The following is a 20,145-nucleotide window of genomic DNA, read 5'->3' on the forward strand; positions in this document are numbered from 1 at the left end:
CACCCCACCCCCAAGAAAAAAGAAAAACTAGTATTTACACTAAACCCCCCAAAGTTGTAGAAAATTGTCTTAAGTTCCATGTACTCTTTATCTCAAAATATACATTTCTAAAAATTAAATTTTGCTAAATTTTGATTGCAATTTTAAGTACTCATCTCACTACTAAAAAGAGAAGGAAAGAAAAGAAACGACGAATAAATTTCATAGCTAAATAAGAATATTTATTGGAAATTTCTTTTAGTGATAAACTATTGAAAAGAATATCTGATTGATACGCGTGTTTAGAATTAGATGAGCGATGAAATTTGTAGTCAATTTTTATTTTTAAAAAAGTTTAGTTCTTTCACTCCGTACTCGCAAAATAGCCAAAAAAAAAAATTAGACTTAAGCGAGTAATGAGAAACTTGTAACCTAAATATGTAAATTCGCTAGTTGAATATAGATCTCCACGTTACATATTCGTAAAATAAAGTGTCACAGTTCTTTTCCTTGATTGTATAAGCTAATACCTTCACGTGTTTGATTAAAGCATGACAATAGGAGGATGTTTTGAATAAAAAGTAAAATAAAAACAGTTACTAACAAATAATCGAGATACACGTAAATTACCTCAGTGAAAATGTTAGCAACTTTGTGTAATTTATCAAACAATTTAGTAATATTAAACATTTCACAAAAGAAAAGAGGACAAATATTTTCCAATTATTTAAAATATATAATTAGTGGTTCAACTTATTTATTATGAAGAATTTGGCCATATATATATATTTTTTTTATTTGATTTTATTAGGTTAATGATTAATCACATCAAAGTAGGAAAAAGCAAATGAGCTGGCATTCACATGGAACTATTAATTATAAAAAGTTTTAATAAATAATTGATGTGGGGACTAAAGAAAATTGGACAAATTCATTGACTTTATATATTCATTTTATTCTTAATTTTTTCATGCAAGAAGAAAAAGTCCAAATTATAGCCTTCATAAATAGTAATATATAAGAATCCAAAGTTATATAAAATAAATTAATAAATAAATAATTGCCATTTTTATACTTTTCATGTGGCCATGGAACGTTCCACGGATCTTAGAGCTGCAAAAAATACAAAATAGATCGGTAGAATTTAAAGTTTATAAATTTTTGTATAGTAAATATCATACAGATATATAGAGTTCTAATTAATAGTTTACGCTCATTAACTGCATTTTTAATAATAATTAAATCAATTATTATGTGTATTACTCTCTTCGTTCGGTATTATTTGTTATAATTTTTATTTTTAGAGTCAAATTATAAAAACTGACTAACATTTTAATATGTATTTTTTCATCATATTAATATGCAAAAAATTGTAATTTATAGTACTTTTCATATAGTTTTAGAATATTTTTTTTGATTAAAATATCAAATTAATGTGATCTAATTTACCTTTAAAAATTAGTCAAATTGACTTTTGATAAGCGCAAAATGACAAACATTTCCAGACGAAGGAGTACTTGAGATCGTTGTATAAGAAATAAAGATCAGATTTTGAATATGTCTCTAATTCTTTATTCGTATAACAATATCAAGTTATTATCATATAATAGATTCACAATAAAATATTTATAGACAAATTATTTGTTTTTTTAATATGTATAATTAAATGATATTTATAAGTAAGTCTCATTAAATTATATATATATTTTTTTTATATATATATACTTAATAAAATATATGAGCTTCATATATTTATTATTCTTTCAAAGATAGAAAAATAGGAAGATAGATCCACCTTTGTAGCCATAACTTCAAGTTTCCTCTTAAATAAATCCCATTGTCATATTTTCATTTTTTTTTCTCTTTTGATATGATGTTATTAATTTTAATATTTTACTTGTCAATGTCAACTTACTTAGTCTTCTAATTGTAATATAATTTAATGGGAAATATGACAAATAGAGTTATTATTATTTTTATATCTATTTTAAATATTTAAAAAATATGTTGTAAAAGAATTGGATAAAGATTGATATTCATAAATTCTTAGTGAGAATTTTGTTTATGTGATGATTCACGGTTTGAAGTTTATATAATTATTATATTAATAACAAATGACGATATTAAATATATTAAAATGTGTTATTTCTAGCCGTTTATATTATTAGATGAGATATTACATATAATTTAACTTGATATCAGATCTATCTAACAAATTAAAGGTCATATATATAGCGTTAAAAAGAATAGAATTAATAATTTTAAGTTTCATTTAAGAAAACATTGAGATATTATAAATTAAAAGTAAAAGTTTAAAGTTTAAAAATACTTGAAATTGGCAAAAACATGTGTTTTTATTTAAATATTAGTTAGTAATTAAGTATACAAAAATGTAATTTTTTTAATCGTTTAAAATGTATAAGATAAAATGGTGATAATACAATAGTTAAAGTACATAGAGTTTTTATTTTACGAATCAACATTTAATCTTTATTCGTAGTATATTGAAATTCGCAAATCTATTATATCTGACTTTAGAATAACTTTAATTTTTAAATATGTAGCTGAATTCAGTCAATTTTGCTTGATGTTCGTTCATATTCATATGATTGATTCATTTTTGCTTAAATTTCAGACAAAAATACCTGAACTTTTAGCCATATATAACTACAAAAAAATTTATTTGAAGTTATTTCGAAGTCAAATAAACATGTAAAAAGAAAATGAAAAAGAAATACTTATCATTTCATCCTACATTTTTCCATTCCTTTGAGTTGTTCATTTGGGTTGATGATTGTTAGCTTGTTTGAAGGCCTTTTAAAAAGGTATAAATACAAAATTCATATCTCGGATATTTTTTCAATTATAAAAATTTTGAATTTTTTTACTGCCATTGAATATATTTTTTGACTGCTCGATACATTGCAAATGATATGAGAGGGATGTACCCAAGAAGGAACAAAGATGTATTCGAAAGGGGATGGATGTATTCGAGAGGGGAGGAATGTATCCGAGAGGAGATAGGAATGTATCCACAAAGGAATAGAGATGTATCCGAGAGAGGATTTTTGTAAATTTTTCTAATGGTAGGGAATTTTAAAGATGGAGAAAAGGACAAATATACCCCTGAACTATCGTAAATGGTATGTACTTTTACTCCGTCATACTTTTGGGACATTGATGCCCCTGTCGTCCAAATATTAGAGCGTATATGCCCTTTATATTAACGGACATACACGTGTCATGATCTTATTCACCGACCCGACATCGGATCAGTGGATAAGATTGTGTCACGTGTCCTTATTTAATCTTCTGTTAGAGTGAAGGGCATATACACTTTAGTTTTTGGACGGCAAGAGCATCAATGTTCCAAAAGTATGATGGAGAGTATCTGCATACCATTTACGACAGTTCGGGAATATATTTATCATTTTTCCCTTTAAAAGTCATGATATCTTAAATTGTGTATTTGTGTAATTTTTCCTCATACAAACATCCAACTCATGATGATCCGTCAGAGTAGTGGCAAAGCAAGTGCTATATGGCGATCCTCTAGACATTGACTCCAACTTCTAGTTCAAAGGTAGAGAGGTTGTTTCCGATGATGTAAAATTTAAGAACTAACTATATGTTTAGAAAATGAAAAAACAGATGATGAAACTCAGAGTGACACATTCATTTAAAGATAGAAAAGAACATATATATCAAAATAAATTTGGAACCAACATATACAACTTATAAACACAAAACATACAACAATGTATTCACAACTTAAAATGAAGCATAAAATTTCCACAGATTCCAAAAAAAGAAACCTATATATATATATATAGAGAGAGAGATATGAATACAGCGCGCGTTAGAACTTCCTTAAATTCGTTAACCTTCAACAGTGACTTGAGCTGATGGCATAACAATAGCGTTTGGCGGTTTCTCTGCATTGTTGTCTGCTGGATTCATGGCGGACCTTTCATCAGGTTGTTCGATCATTTCTTTTGATTTCTTTTCACAAATGTTCTCGTCCAACGCCTTTGCTTCAGCAGGTTTTGATTTTGTTACAACAGCTTTCCCTTTAGTTTTAGTAGTTGAGGAACTTTTCATTGGCTTCTTGGTTTCAATAGGCTTCCCTTTTGATGCACCGGTGACTTTATTGCTCGTTGACAGCATAGCCCGGGGTGACTTTACCTGTTCTTTGTTGACAACTCTTGGACTGAAACACGATCCTCCACTTTCGGAGCTGTTGGTTGTAGATGTGGAGTTCTTGTTTCTTCCAAGCTTAGGAGATACAGCACGTGTTGTCGGTATCTGTACATGAAAACATGAAATTTTAACATGTAACACGGAAAGTTAATATAGTAGCCTCAAACTCTGTAAGCATATTTTTACTCTGAGACACACATTAGATGAATGCTCGGTATATTAAGAGACTACACAAACACACATGCAAATTTCTCAGTAAATGAAATCAGAATTAGCTCTGCTCATTGTGGTCAAGAATTTGTATCATCGGAAGCCTACTGATCATACGTATTACGTACATTAGATGGAGGCACATTGTTTCCCTATTACAAATCCCTGATATCTCACCAGGTTTGCCCTCAAGTATCGATTAAAAAAGACACGACAATTGGGAAATGTAATGAGGAATTTGAACAAGTAGAATTCCTAGTATAATCAGAAGTTATGCTAAAAATCCTATGCATGCTGGGCTTTCCTTCATTTAGAGCTCCTAATGTCCCATCCTGTCGGGGCAGCGAGGAGGATCCCCACGGTGGCCACAATGCCTATGATGCCATCACTATAGGGCATCCTGTCGGGAGCAGTGGGGTGGATCCTCTTCATGGCCAATGTCTACGTAATCACAATGATCTACTATCTCGAAAGAATTTTCTAAAGTAAAAAATGCTCTACTAGAAATTACTTCTTGTTAATTTCTGAAGCCCACGCTACAATTTTGACATGTGAAGTCATGCAGAAGATGAACGTTTTTCCCGCGCGAGGATGTCAAAGACAACACATTAATGAGTTCTCCGAAAGTAATGAACTAGTGTGTCAACAAGGGAGATCTAAGATCAATACTTTACCTTCCTGAGCTCAACTTTTTGAGGAGGTTCCTTGTAGAAGTTTGGCATTGGTGTAGCTTTAAATGTCAAGCTCTTCCTCAATTGCTTAATCTCCGCCTCTTGGTTTTCCTGTATGACATCCCAAATTCCGAGGAAAAAAAAAGGGTTAAGGCGAAACTAGATCTTAAATAGTTAACCGGGAAAACTTGATATATTTCGAACCAACCTTGGATTTTGCTTGCAAGTTATTCTTTTCCTCTTCCTTTGCCTGTATCTTCTCTTCTATCTTCGCCAAGAACTAACGAAGAAACAAACCTTGCATTACTTAGCTTTGCATATAAAGTTACATTCCCTCATTGGTAAACAAGAAACAAGTGCAGAACTACAAACCTCCTTCCGTTTTTCGGCACGTTCTTCCAACCTGAAGGAAAATCCAGCAATACTGGCCCTTCGTTGTCCACGAGGAGTGGTACTCCTGGAGACAACAGAAACAAAAGGAGGATATTCAATTGGCCTAGAACATGAAAGATGACGAACAAACCAATGGAACAACAGAATGAAAGTAGTTGCAAGAACAAAAGCAGTACGAGGAAGTAGTAGAACGAGCATCCTCGTCCTCTTTAACAGGCAATTCAGTTTTAGTAGGTTTCTTGTTTTCGTCATTCGATCTGCAGTACACAAAGAAATAACTTAACTGAAGAAAAATTCTTAGCAAATGAAACATAAAATAAAGTAAAAAAAATTGATGCTATACACAACAAGCGTAGACCAAAAAACCTTTATAAAAAATGCAAACAACAAATTCACTTACACTTCAGATGTAGCTTTCTTTGCGTTTCCATTCGCTGTAAGAGACTTCCCAGACTGATAAAGAAAAAACAGGTTAGAGACAATCCATCAAACAAGGTAAATACAAATAGATAACGAGATTCGATACCATAGACTGTCGGAGACTCGGGCCAGCTGCAATAGTTGTCCTCCTATTGGTTGCAACACCTCCATTTGTGTTTGCATTCTTCAAGACTCCACCAGATACACCCCTGATAGCCGGATTCGAACTAGAAGCCAATGATCCCTTCGAATGTGAAGTCTCATTCTTAACCCCCTTTGTTTTCAGTTCCTTGGCATCCGATTTCTTCGGATACACATCAATGCTCTTCCTCATTACATCAGAACTAACACCTCGTGAAGGGAACGACAGGCTCTGCGATTGACTCGCCTTATTCGAACGAGTCAATGCAGCTGTTGCTCTTAAACTAGCCTGATCCTTCACCATCTTATTGTTCTTTGTAGTTCCACCAGTAGCAAGCTTTTTTTGACTCGACCCTTTGCTCTTCGGAGCATTTCGAGACAGTTCAATTTTGACAACTGATACATTAGGTGCTTCGTCAGCCTTTTCCTCATTTGCATTTGCCTTCTTTTCACTCACATTCTCCTCCTCCTTACTCATATCCAAATTCTTTTCAACCACAACAATCTTTTCCTCTTCAACTGGAACCCCGTTTTCAGACTCCATTTATCCGAAATATCTAACACAGACAAAATCCACAATAAAAATCAAAACTTTATATAGAACCAACAACTATAAGAAGAAACTACACAAACCAACACTTCACAAACAAGTCACTTTCTTCTATAAAAATATTCAAAGAAAATGACAAAACACATAATGTAAGGAAAAAGAAACACAACCCGTATGACAATTTTCAATCTTTGTTCACAAATAACCACAAGTTTCAACCATCAAAGACAATTCATGAACCAACCAAACATGGCATAAAGGGCAACCAAATCTGACTTCAACGGACTAACTGAAGACGTACAAGTCAGTCGTGGACTCCAAACACCCAGCCTGCTATATAACACCAGAAGAGGGACAAGCTTCAAGGCATGGGCGGAGCCACTTTGCAAATTACGAGTTCAGCAGAACCTACCAACTTTGACTTGAACACTATATTTGTGTTAAGGAAAAAATCATTTAATAAGTATAAATAAGTTATTAAGAACTAAGCAAAATGAATTGTAGTTCAGAATACATAAATTAAAAATCCTGGATCTGCCTAATAAATCAAGGGCAATTAACTTTTGAAAAAGCATATTCAACATTTGTAGACACAGGAAATAACCAGAATTTTCAACAATCAAGAACTTGACACTGCAAATTCAACACACAATTCAAGAACCAACCAAACAATGCCAAAAAGCTAACCAAATCCCACTTCCCAGAAGCAAAAACTGGAATACCCACCTCACAAAAATCCCATAAAAGTAAGAAACATGACACTTTAAATTCAACAAACAGTTCAAGAACCAACCAAACAATGCCTAAAAGCTAACCAAATCCCACTTCCCAGAACCAAAAAATGGAATACTCACCTCATAAAATCCCATAAAGTAAGAAACTTGACACTGTTAATTCAACAAACAGTTCAAAAACCAACCAAACAATGCCTAAAAGCTTAGCCAAATCCCACTTCCCAGAACCAAAAAATGGAACACTCACCTCATAGCACCCCATAAAGTAAGAAACTTGACAATATAAATTCAACAAACAGTTCAAAAACCAACCAAACAATGCCTAAAAGGGAATCAAATCCCACTTCCCAGAACCAAAAAATGGAAGTCACCTCATAAAATCCCATAAAAGTAAGAAACTTGACCCTACAAATTCAAGAACCAACCAAACAGTGCCTAAAAGCTAACTAAATCTCACTTCCCAGAAGCAAAAATATGGAACACCCAAATCATAAAATCCCATGAAAGTAAGAAACTTGACACTATAAATTCAACAAACAGTTCAAGAACCAACCAAACAATGCCTAAAAGCTAACCAAATCATAAAGTAAGAAACTTGATACTGTAAATTCAACAAACAGTTCAAAAACCAACCAAACAATGCCTAAAAGCTAACCAAATCCCACTTCCCAGAAGCAAAAACTGGAATACACCCCTCATAAAAATCCCATAAAAGTAAGAAACTTGACACTGTAAATCCAACAAACAATTCAAGAACCAACCAAACACTACCTAAAGGATAACCAAATCCCAACTCCCAGAAGCAAAAATATGGAACACCCAAATCATAAAATCTCACAAAAAGTAAGAAAAACACAAAGATCCAACAGAATTGAGTGACAAAACAGTGAAAGGTACAGTCTTGAAAAAAACCAAAATAGCAAAGGAATGTGTTGAGAAGAAAGGAGTGAATAGTACCTTTTTGTCTACAAGGATTTTGAGTACTGACTGGTGGCAAATTTTTCTTCTTTGTTGAATTGTACAAATCAATTATGACTCAAAGAATTCAAAATGTAAAGTTGTGTGTTAGAAATAGTAGAAAAACAAAAAAGTGGACAGACAGAGAGGATGGTTGTGTTCAATGGGAGTTGAAAAAAAAATTATAAGGTTTGGGAAGTAAATTTTTTTTTCCCTTTTCCATTTTGGGAAATCTTACAACGATAGAAAGTGTGTCTCGAAAATTTCAATAGTTTTAGAATATTTATACCTTACCCCTTTCTTTTTTGTTTTAAGCTCTCGTTTGGTCGTAAATTTTGAAGTTAACATTTCAAAACTTGAATATTTGAGTTTATTTTTTGAAATTGTGTTTGAACACTCGACATTTGATTATTTTGGTGTGTTGTCATTGTTTCTTTTTCAGTATGATCTGACGAGTATCTTTTGGAAATAATGTCTCTATTTTTTCGAAGTTAAGAGTAAGGTCGGATACACTTAATTTTTTCAGACCACATTTATTCTATTACGTTGAAGTTATTATTGTTTGTAAGTGGAAGTAAAATTTCTACTAAAACGTAAATTCTGAATTCAATTTTGAATATCTGATTAAAATTTCATGATCGAATAGTTATTTGAAAATAAATTATCAAAAACGGTCCAAAATCTATGTATGACCAAGCGTTAGCTTAGTTAATAATTCGATTTTTGATATGATTGATTCAATTTTGATTTAAATTTTTTTAAAATGACATCTAAGTCGAATAAAAAACAAATTGATTTAGTTCGATTTTCTTTCCAAGTTGATTTTTTTTAGTTATTTAAATATATCGTATAAGATAGCATAAAATTAAAATAAGCTTTTAAACATTTTTATATTAAATTTTTATCTTTAAAACCCTAAATTATCTTAATCAACATAAGTTTGGTCCAACTTACTCACAAGATAGTAAAAATAGTATATACTCAATAATTAACAACAAGATTTGATTATTATATTCCATTAATGGATATTTTTTGTAATTATAGTTAATTTTGATTCAAAAGTCAGCATGTGGAGAACACGTTAATCCAATATCCTTTTCAAGAGGAGTATAAAAAATTTGATTTTTTTTTATTTTCAATCTTGTGTTCGATATCTGTATTAGAAACGATTAAAATTCGAATCTACACATTGCTAAGCTCATTTTTTAGAACAATGAGCTATCAACATAATTATTTTTTATTTCGAGAGACTTAAATTCGAAATCACAGATTAAAATTAAAAAAATCTCAAATTATTTCACCACAACTCATATTAATATTTAACTAGTCATTATTTTTATTTTATTGGAGAGGGTCTTACAAATTTTCTAATAATTATTGTAATATCTTGAAATGGTCTAACTATTTGATGACAAAAGAATCCTATGAAAACAAGGAATCCTACCAATATAATATATCTTATAATAATAAATTAAATATATGATTTGTATAGTTGTTTATTTTAAAGAAGGTTAAGTAATTATTTTACCTTTTCTTACTATTCAATAACATGCTTACACCAATAAAGAGATATATATCATAATAATTCATATTACTTTGTTTTCAATTCAGAAGTTTCAATTTCGAGCTTTTTGAAATAATTTTTTTTTTTTACAAATTTATGAAAATATTCCTTTTAGGCCACTATTTAAATTCATCCTCTATTTCTTAAAAAAAATGTAAAAATATAGTAATAAAGAATAATCGTTAAATGTTTTCTCATAAAATCTCCATTTTTACTTAAAAGAACACGATATAAAAGATTAGTTAATTGTATCTGAATAATCTCAGTAGAAATTTTTTTTCTTCTAATGAATCCCTAAGTGACACGAATTTGAATTAATCAACCCAATAAATATAAAAACTATAATACTTATTATTTTTTAAAAATAAAATCAAACAAGAATATTGTCAACTATGTTATTATACCTCTTTGAAGACTTGCACACATGATAAAACTTTATATATGAAATAATAATAATAATAATAATAATAATAATAATAATAATAATAATAATAATAATAATAATGCCAAACCTCATCACAATCTTATCTACTAAACAAGTTAGTAATTGTATGTTTTCTATTTGGAAAAATAAATGGAGCAAAAAATGTCCAACATTTTATAGAGTTGATATTTTTCTTTTTTTGGAATATTGTAAAAGTCAATTAATAAATGACAAAATTTTGGACCACAATTCCATTTATTAGCAATTGATACCCTTAATTTTGACCTATTAATTATCATGGAATATAGTAAAAAAAATATAATTTAAAAATCCCCTTTCCCTAAATTCTATTGTGAGTAAAAATGGCCTATTTGGATAAGTAAAGGGTCAAAATGGTCAATTCATCAACTTCATGGATCTAAAATAACAAAAGTTATTAGTATATGGTTCTAAAATATTTGATCAAAAGTATTATTAACTAGATTTTCAAATTTATATCCTAAAATTAGAATCCTCGATCAATAAAGAACATTTTACCCTTAAAATGAAATTTTTCACGGAAAATCTAGATTACTCTAGTTTTGAAACATGCATCAAATACGTATAAGAAATACAATCAAACTTTTCTATAACAAAATCGATTTTGTCAATACTCTGTTGGCTAGTATAGCAAAATATTATCAATAGAAAATATATAATATAACATAAAAAATAATCGATTCAACATAAGTCATGATCGTTAACAGTCTGACTGTGCAATTGGGAAGAATCGAATTTTAGAATCAGCTGCTATAGAAGAGGGGTTTCACTCTATTAACTAAGACTTTCCAACATGAATTCGAAATAATCGAACTAATGTGAGTATCGAACACCGTGTCGAAAAAAAGTAAAAACAAAAAAAATGAAAGTGCCAACGTGGCACTGTAGAACGTGAGTGGGTCCCACATTTTCTCTAATGGAGCCCATAATCAACGTGTCTCAACCACCATTTCAGCGTGAGTTTAATCTAACGGTGAACCTGTTGAGTTTAAATGAATCTCAGCCGTTGATTTTTTATTTAAATTACTTTTCTCCGTTTTATAGGAATTTATACAAAAATATGGGATTTTGTGTGTAATCCACTGTATTCAATTAATATAAAAAAATATATTATTTTTTTATAATAATACAAAGTCTTTAATACTTTAAATTTTTTTTAATTGTTTTATTTTATATAAAAAGAAAAACGACGATTTTATAATATTACTATTAAAAACAATCTTTCTACCTTCTCACGATAGATATAAGACAATATATATATATATATATATATATATATACTCACTCAACCTTTCTAGATCGCACTTGTGGATTATATTAGGATATTATAACATTATCGTATTTTTTTTCTTTTTAGTTAACTAAACTTATTATAAATATATCTTGTAGCTAAATAAGATTTCTTTATAATTCATTAATTATCAATAACTATTAAATAATATTAGAGATAGATATAATTATTATTTGGCCATAAAAACATTCTTGTTTTTTTTAGTGATTTTATGAGAATTGATTACACTAAATTAATTTTGGTTTAAAATCATAAAAATATATTTATGATTTTTTAAAAAAGTTATTATTTGCCATCTTAATTTGGATTTTAACATGACAATAAAAATATTAACAAGTGTTTACTTATATAATGAAATGTTATACTTGCTCTATATACTAATATTTATATGTATTATTAATAATCGATAATATGTCTTTTATTTTAATTTTATACGTACTTTGAAATCTTAAAATATTTAAAATCATTGAGAAAATAACATATTGTTAAATAATAATTGAGAAAGGCCAAATGAGTTAAAAGCCACATGATATATTGTCTCCATTAATAACAATACTTTCCAAAATGACAACTATGAAGAACTTTGACATCCCTCATGCTATTGAATTTTTTTTTTTTATGTTCGATATTTAAATTTTAAAATTGGATTTATATCGTATAAGATTCATTAAAAAATATTTATTTTCAGAATTTTGATCTAAGAAATTAATTAACGAAGGAGATCTTATTCATTTCACTATAACTCTTGATGATTTGTTATACGTGCACTTCGACTAATAGATATTATCAGATAACTCTGTCCATCAAAAGTAGGATAGATGAGAAGAAATTATCTAGTGTTTTGATCTAATTTGAAATTTGAACTCGAGACCTCAAGATTCTAAACTCACTTTATTGACTATTAAGTCACACCCTTCAGTGTTTCTTGGTGATATTTATATCTACGTTTTTTTTTACTTGGCATTTAATATGAGTTTTAAAATTTTGACTAATTCGAATTCATATGACGTAAAATCTATTAAAAGAAATGCTATCTGCTAATATATTTATTATTCATAAAACTTAAATTCAAAATTTCATATTACAAATAAAAAATGAATTTTATATGTCATGCTACAATTATTTGGACCTGTGTTATTTGCTGTAGTTTGTTATAACATAATCTTTGAAAGCATTGGATTCATTTCAATTATTGATTTTTATATGTATTTTCTTCTTTATCTTCCATAGTTTTCATCATATGTCTCTTGTCCTCACATTTTTAGAGTCAATTATTTTGAGTTCGGAGTCTAAAGGGTATAAAATATTAACAAACATCTTAAAATGGTATACAAAATTTTATATTAACCAAAACGGCAAAATCGCTGGAACAAAACGATTTCCTCCACCAGAAAATTTTTGAATCCGGAGTCTAAAGGGTATAAAAAATTTTTTAGAAAATTGTTGCCTTTAAAAAATTGAAAATCGCTGCCTAGGTAGCGATTTGAATTTTTTTAAAAAAAAATCACATTTTGCGAAATTGTTGCAGTAGCAGCGATTTTACTTTTCGCCGGTAGAGGAAATCACTGTTGTTCCAGCGATTTTGCCGTTTTGGTTAATATAAAATTTTATATACCGTTTTGGAATTTTTGTTAATATTTTATACCTTTTAGACTACGGACTCCAATTATTTTACACTTACATTATTTTTCAACACATTTATAATTTTAAATAAAATATCTTTATCACGTATTCAATTGAAATAATCGATAACTCTAAGAGTTCTAGTTTAATCTACTAGTAAGTTTAAGGGACCGCTAATCTATTAAGCTATCTATTTATCATTATAATAAATACTTACCTTCACTCGATTTTTATATCAAATCAAGTAATTTAAAGTAAGAATACAAATCCCTTAACAATGACTAAATTATATATACGCCTACGTATATACAAGACACTTGTCTTATATTTACTGATTTGATTTAAATATCGAGTGAAAATAAATATTTACCAGTCAATATTAATAAAGGTTGTTACTTGCAATTACTATAAATGTTTAATAGTAAAAAAAAAATAAATTAACCTTTTAAAAAGATAATGACTTCACTTTTCTCCTTAATTAATTAAATAAGGTTGGACCCAACTTTATTTTTTATTATTACAAATTATTTAAGTTAATCACTTTGATTAGACAGATTTTGGGCCAACTATAAGATAAATTAGGTTTGAAAGTGCAATTAAAGCAGGATTTGTACACCCCACTAGGATTTGCATTATCAAAGTTGATTAGTTTGCAATAATTTTTATTCTCTAATTTTCTCCAACATGATACTAACTTGTTATAATTTATAATACATTGAAAGATTAGTGATTAATTTCAATAATTTGGTCATATCAATTTAAGTATAATAATGATTAGCATACTATTCTTGATTTAATTAATAGTTAAAGGTTAGTCCAATAAGTGGTTAAATAACTTAGTTTAATTAGAAGCAAATTATCTAGTAATAATTGACATATTCCACAAATATGGGGAATAAAGGTGTAAACTAGACTGTTTGAAGATAATTAGTAATGGATAATTAGTAATGGATAGTCCGACGCACGAAATATTTTACGTTCTTATATGATCGGGGAACATATTGTATTGGAAAAAGGATGTAAAATAAGTCGTCTACCCTGATGCTTCCAATGTTCCGAGTCCAACTTTGACCTATAGATCACATGAATATAACTCTATTGTTGTTCCGAGGTTCCCTTTTATAATCAGTACAACAAGGATATTCCGGTGAGAAACATCTCATGTTCATGTAGGTCCGAGGAAAAGGTTGTACTTGTACCCCAAAAGGAGTAATATATGTAACCTACCTTGACACAAGTATCACTTCGTGACTCCATAGCTCGAACGTATGACCTATAGATTACGAAGATAATAGTTTACCGTTGCTTCAAAACTCTCTTAGTCATGAGTATAACAAATAAAAAAAGGGGGAAAAGAACAAATGGTGACAACCCTATCTTTACTTCTTTGAAAAATAATATATTTTCTCGGGCAACCAAATGCACAAAGCATCTAATATTCACACACTGTCTTAAAAAAAAACCATACACCCCCCCCCCCCCCAAAAAAAAAAAAACGAGGATGTATTAAACATATTCCAAGAAAAAGCGTGAATAACAACTCGATCGAATCTGTGACCTATAAATCACACGAAGACAACTTTACCATTGCTTCGAGGCTCTGATTGATAATCTATACAACAACAATTTTTTTTTAAAAAAAAAAAAGGACAAAGGAGAATTGGTGACAACCATTATCTTTACTTCCTTGAAATTATAATACAAAAAGAGTACAACCTATCTTTCTTATTAGTTGTTTATATCTTTAGGACTAAACATTGAACTGGCAAAACAAATAAGCCATAACTCAAAGACTACATATGAAAAAGAGCTGGCATTTGCTATGTGCCAGCATCAAATGTTATGTTTAAACCTACTACACTTCTATACATCTTGAAAACATGTATCGACAAACAGAGATGGATTCAGGATTTGACCTTTACGAGTTCAGGATTCTATGACGCCAAAGACCTCAAGTGCTAGTAATCGTCTTCTGAATTTAACTTTTGTACATATATAGGATCTTGATCAAAGCTATGTTACACCTTATATCCACTCTTGTCAACAAGCCACCATCGGCTCCCTATATCCGATGTTGAAATTATTTGGTAGTCGTTTCTTACCTAAATCTGCATTTCCTTTGTGCATCATGGCCACAAACTCGTTATAATCTATCCGTCCATCCTGAAAGGTTAAAAGGTCACAAGTATCACACTCAGTCAGAGGCAGATTTAGAATTTAAACGTACTGGATTGTTATACATAGAGAACAACCCCGAAACACTAGCTAAGTTATGGGAGACACATGAACTATTGTTCGATAAGCAACTTGTGTTGTTGAACAATCCAACTTGTGTTCGTTTTCATCAGCTGACATTTCAACACTAGTGGCCTAAGATGTCTAAATGTATCTGTACATATATGTATCGTGATACTTCTCTCCGGTCCACCAAACTCTACAACTGATGAGACGGCCCTATGGAGTAAACAATTGCTGGTGTCTTGTCACATTGTATGTCTTCGAAACAGAAATATCATTCTTTGTCATCATTGAAGACTACTCTCTATAAGCACTTTTCGTAAAAATACATTTCCTTGACCTATCAAGCTACGAGTTTCTCAAAGAAATCGCTATTCCTTCTGTTTCAATTTGTTTGTCTTACTTTCCTTTTTAGTCCGTTTCAAATAGAATGTCTTCCTTTTTTGAAAACTCTTTCATGTCAACGTTCCAAGTAGCATGTTTTCTACGTATCTTTAGTATAAAAACACAAGATTCATAAGTCTTTTTTAATTTCTTAAAACTCCGTGCCAAGTCAAAACCAGATTACTGGTTTTATGCAATCTCATCGATCGATATCAAAGTTTTTCATGTGTTGTTAAGGAGTGAAGAAATGCCAGAGGACTTACATTGTCTTGATCAGCTTCTTGTATTATTTCTTCCAGGTGAACATCTTCGATACCGAATTCCTCACAAGCCTTTTGAAGTTCATCAGCTGTAATATATCCGCTTCCATCTTTGTCGAAATATGAGAAAGCTGCAAACAGATAATCTTCCTTCTCGATTTTGTTGGCGTGTAACATTGCAGCAACGAATTCCCCATAGTCAATCGTTCCACTATTGTCAATGTCCGCCTAAAATGTTGCATAGTTTCTTCAATATTAGCTAAATCTAAACTGTTCATAACAAGCGTGGCGTAATATTTGAACAAAATAGGAAGGAAATGCATCAGCAATTACTTACAGCCTTCATCAAATCGCGTATCTCTGATTCGTTAAGATTAGTTCCAAATTTCTTCAATCCTATCTTTAGTTCATCGAACGTAATTTGGCCACTGTTATCTGTGTCAATCATTTTGAACATCTCTTTTAAGCCAGCGATTTCCTCTTCCGAAAGTCTCTCTGCAATAACCTGAATAGTAAAACTACATGTTAGTGTACAAGCAGTCGCTGAACCACATGTATCGTTGGAAAATTACACTGTATAGATACGTTAAAAAGACTTATGTATATGTACTATGTAATGACTCCACTTGATTTTTTCGTATTTTGTTACATTTATAGGATAACCTACCCTGATAGCCATTTTCTTCAACTTGTTCATAGCAGAAAACTGCGTTAAGCGTGTAAATATTGCAGAATCGAGAGGCTTATCTGGGGCCACGCCATCAATTTGCACCCACGGATGACCTACAAACAACAAAAAAAAAACTTTAAAACAAGTTCACGGACCCTGCTAACACGGGATGCTTTGTGCACCGGGGTGCCAACACTACTGCATTTTTAACTCTTTACAGTTTATCGTTTCACTTTCAGATGCTTTAAGACGAGTAAACTCATATAACGTAACAAACTACTCAACACAGAGAGTTATTTATCTTTAGTATTATTAACTATATACTGAAAGATTCGTAATACTATAAGGGGCTCACGTTTACCAAACAAACAGAACGAAAACTCTAAAGGTTATTTTCTCCCGACTCACGAAACAGATTAGTTACAGATAAATGATGACTCACATAAAACTTCATGTGCTGTTAGTCGTTTTTTGGGGTCTCGGATTAGCATTCTTCTGACCAAGTCTTTTGCACCTTGAGAGATTTTAGGCCAAGGATCTAAATCGAAGTCAATATCACCGTGTAAAACCTCATCAAATATTTCCTCTTCACTTTCTGTTCAAACATAATTAGATGTTCATTTCTGTACTTTGGCAAAACTACGAAAAATGTGGCATCTCACGAGACGTTAAGATCAACTTACCACCCCAAAACGGAGGAACACCGCTTAGAAGAATGTAAATTATAACACCTGCACTCCAGATATCAGCCTCAGGACCATAACGCTTACGAAGTACTTCTGGAGCAACATAATAAGGACTTCCAACAACGTCATCGAATATTTGTCCTGTTGTTCATAACTTCAACTTATTGAAAAGTTCATTTTTGATGGACGGAATCTATTACTCCCTCCATCTCAATTTACGTAACGATGAAAGTAAAGAATATGAAGGAAAATCGACAGATACCTGGCTTGAAGAACATTGAAAGCCCGAAATCTATAGTCTTAAGAGGTGAATCCTCTTCCTCATTGACAAAGAGAAAATTTTCAGGCTTAAGGTCTCGATGCATTACTCCGAGAGAATGGCAGGCTTCTACCACCCCTAGTATCGTTCTTGCAAGCTCAGCAGCCTGTCTCTCCGAGTAATGCCCTCGTTTAATAATCCGATCAAAGAGCTCTCCACCAGTACACAACTCCATCACAACATGAACTGCAACAGCATCCTCATAAGCCCCTTTGATTGAAATGACGTTTTGATGCCCCGACAAGTGATGCATGATCTGTATTTCTCTCCGTACATCATCCACATCTTCGTCTGTCAACAACTTCCTTTTCGCTATAGACTTACAAGCATACTTCTTCCCCGTTCCCTTTTCTATACAAAGAAACGTCGTACCAAATTGTCCATGCCCGAGTTTTTCCCCTAGATTATAATGCTCTTTTAGATGACCTGTTTTCGTTTTCAAAACAGAATCAACTTGGAGCCCTGCACTAGCCATTCTCTTCACATTGTGAGGCTTCTTCTTCGGTTTAGCATTGCTCGTCTTTTCCTGTTTCAAATCAACAGTTATCGTGATCATTTCTTCAGGTTTAATCATCCACGCGTCTTTCTTTTCATCAGTCACTACTATCATAACCTGTTCCGTCCCTATTACATCCGATTTCCTACTCTCTATCTTCGCCAATTCAGGCGGATTACTCTGAACAACATCAACACCTTCTTGAAAACTACTTTCCTTTTTCTCATACGCGATCATTTCTGGTGATCGCGACCACCAAGACGAGCTAAAGAATCCATCCTTTGATATCTTTGCATGAACACAATTATTCCCCATCTCTATATCTACAAACTAATGGCTATTCACACATCAAAAACCAAACTCATCTCTCAAAAGGAGGTGACCTTATAGTATTTGAAGAAGTAAAACATGTATGACCTACTCAACAATTCAAGAAAATGATAATCCGACATCAGCAGCGGAGCCAGGATTTTATATATAACCAAGTAAACACACGAAGAAATCAAGCGCATTCAACATCAACTTACAACAACAACAACAATATCCAGTGTAATCTCACTATTTCTGATACAATTTTAACCTGATATATACAGTATAATTTTTTTCCGATAAAAAAGAGTACATAGTCAACATCAAACATCACCACATACTTCACATGCTTTAGAACTAAAATTTTCAACTCCTGAAATTTGTAGGTACCAATTAAATGTCAACATCAAACACACACTTCAAGAAATGAAAAAAAAAAAACTTGACCTTGTAAAGTTTCAACTTTATAAACTTAAAAATTCCAAATAATTTACATAACATGAACAATTCAAAAGATTCTAGGTTTAACTCAACAACAATAACTTTTACTCAGTGAAATTTCACGAGTAGGGTCTGAATGATGTGTATACAACTTTACGCGTACTTGAAAATTCAAATCTTGGAGCCAACCTTAATAACATAAGATTTTTTTTTTAGTAACTTTGACTCAGACTTACTCGAACTCATAAAGTTTAAATCTTGAACGTGTTTCTAAATTAAAAATCAAACAAAATTAATAATGTAGAACATACCATATGAAATTTTGAGCTTCTTGAGCCAAAACAAAAAAGATGAGATTTTTGAGAACAACTCTTTTGAGAGAAAATATAATATAATGTATTTTGAAGAATTCAATGATAAAATTCACCAACCTTTTTTTTTGAGTAATAAAGAAGAAAACTTCAACAAAAACTCAGTCTTTGTAAGAAAAAAAAAGGGACTTTTTAAATTTGAAAATAAATAAATGAATGATAATTAAAATAAATTTTAAAAATTATATTTTAGAGGGGAATGAAAAGGGTTTTTGGATTTATAATTTTCTTGGTTTTTTTTTCTGTAAATAATTATTTTAGGAGAAATTTTCGAGGGACAAAGATAATAACAAGGAGAGAAAAAATGTCAGTTTTTTCTGTTAAGACGTGTTTGGATGAATGGAAATAATTATTAATTCAACCCCCTAAAGTTTTCAATAATTGATAATATTATTCCCTCTAGTTTTACTTATTATAAAATTATGTAGTTTTGTTTTAGTGATTGTATGAAACGTCTCGTTTATGAAATCGATTAGTCAGATGAAAATAATTTTTTTGAAACTTCTGAAATCAACATGAAATGAAATATCAAACTGATCAAACAATATGTTCAAAAACCTTAATATTTCGTACAGTTATATTCGACACATCTATTACACTCATATTTAGTTTTAGTTATATAATACATGTTAATTTTATTTATAACATGCGTAAATATGGACAAAATGTTCAATCGAGCCTATAACTAAAGTAAATAGGAGTAACATTTAAGGTATATTCAAATAAAATGACGATAGCGTGTCACAAATTTGAATATTCTATTTACGTAATCAAT

At 30.7% G+C, this 20,145-nt stretch overlaps 2 protein-coding genes across 3 annotated transcripts; both read right to left on the minus strand.

The window, feature by feature from the left end:
* Window positions 1-3,640: 3,640 nt before the first annotated feature.
* On the minus strand, window positions 3,641-8,433 carry LOC107008107 (protein WVD2-like 4). 2 transcript variants are annotated; one of them, XM_015207019.2, is made up of 8 exons: window positions 8,256-8,433; window positions 5,980-6,571; window positions 5,854-5,906; window positions 5,630-5,710; window positions 5,433-5,517; window positions 5,269-5,340; window positions 5,064-5,171; window positions 3,641-4,284 (listed from the first exon to the last, which is right to left on the minus strand). In XM_015207019.2, exons 2-8 carry the CDS (start codon window positions 6,556-6,558, stop codon window positions 3,859-3,861), a joined length of 1,404 nt encoding a protein of 467 aa, XP_015062505.1. In that variant the 5' UTR covers window positions 6,559-6,571; window positions 8,256-8,433; the 3' UTR covers window positions 3,641-3,858. The 2 variants fall into 2 exon arrangements, with proteins under 2 accessions (XP_015062505.1, XP_015062507.1); XM_015207021.2 differs by lacking the exon at window positions 8,256-8,433 and adding an exon at window positions 8,070-8,226.
* Window positions 8,434-14,856: 6,423 nt separating this feature from the next.
* LOC107015444 (calcium-dependent protein kinase 26-like) lies at window positions 14,857-18,810 on the minus strand. The gene is made up of 7 exons (XM_015215713.2): window positions 17,697-18,810; window positions 17,432-17,575; window positions 17,191-17,343; window positions 16,746-16,861; window positions 16,416-16,583; window positions 16,082-16,306; window positions 14,857-15,359 (listed from the first exon to the last, which is right to left on the minus strand). Exons 1-7 carry the CDS (start codon window positions 18,562-18,564, stop codon window positions 15,237-15,239), a joined length of 1,797 nt encoding a protein of 598 aa, XP_015071199.1. The 5' UTR covers window positions 18,565-18,810; the 3' UTR covers window positions 14,857-15,236.
* Window positions 18,811-20,145: the final 1,335 nt, after the last annotated feature.

Source organism: Solanum pennellii, chromosome 1, assembly GCF_001406875.1.
Source record: "Solanum pennellii chromosome 1, SPENNV200".
NCBI lineage: Eukaryota > Viridiplantae > Streptophyta > Magnoliopsida > Solanales > Solanaceae > Solanum > Solanum pennellii.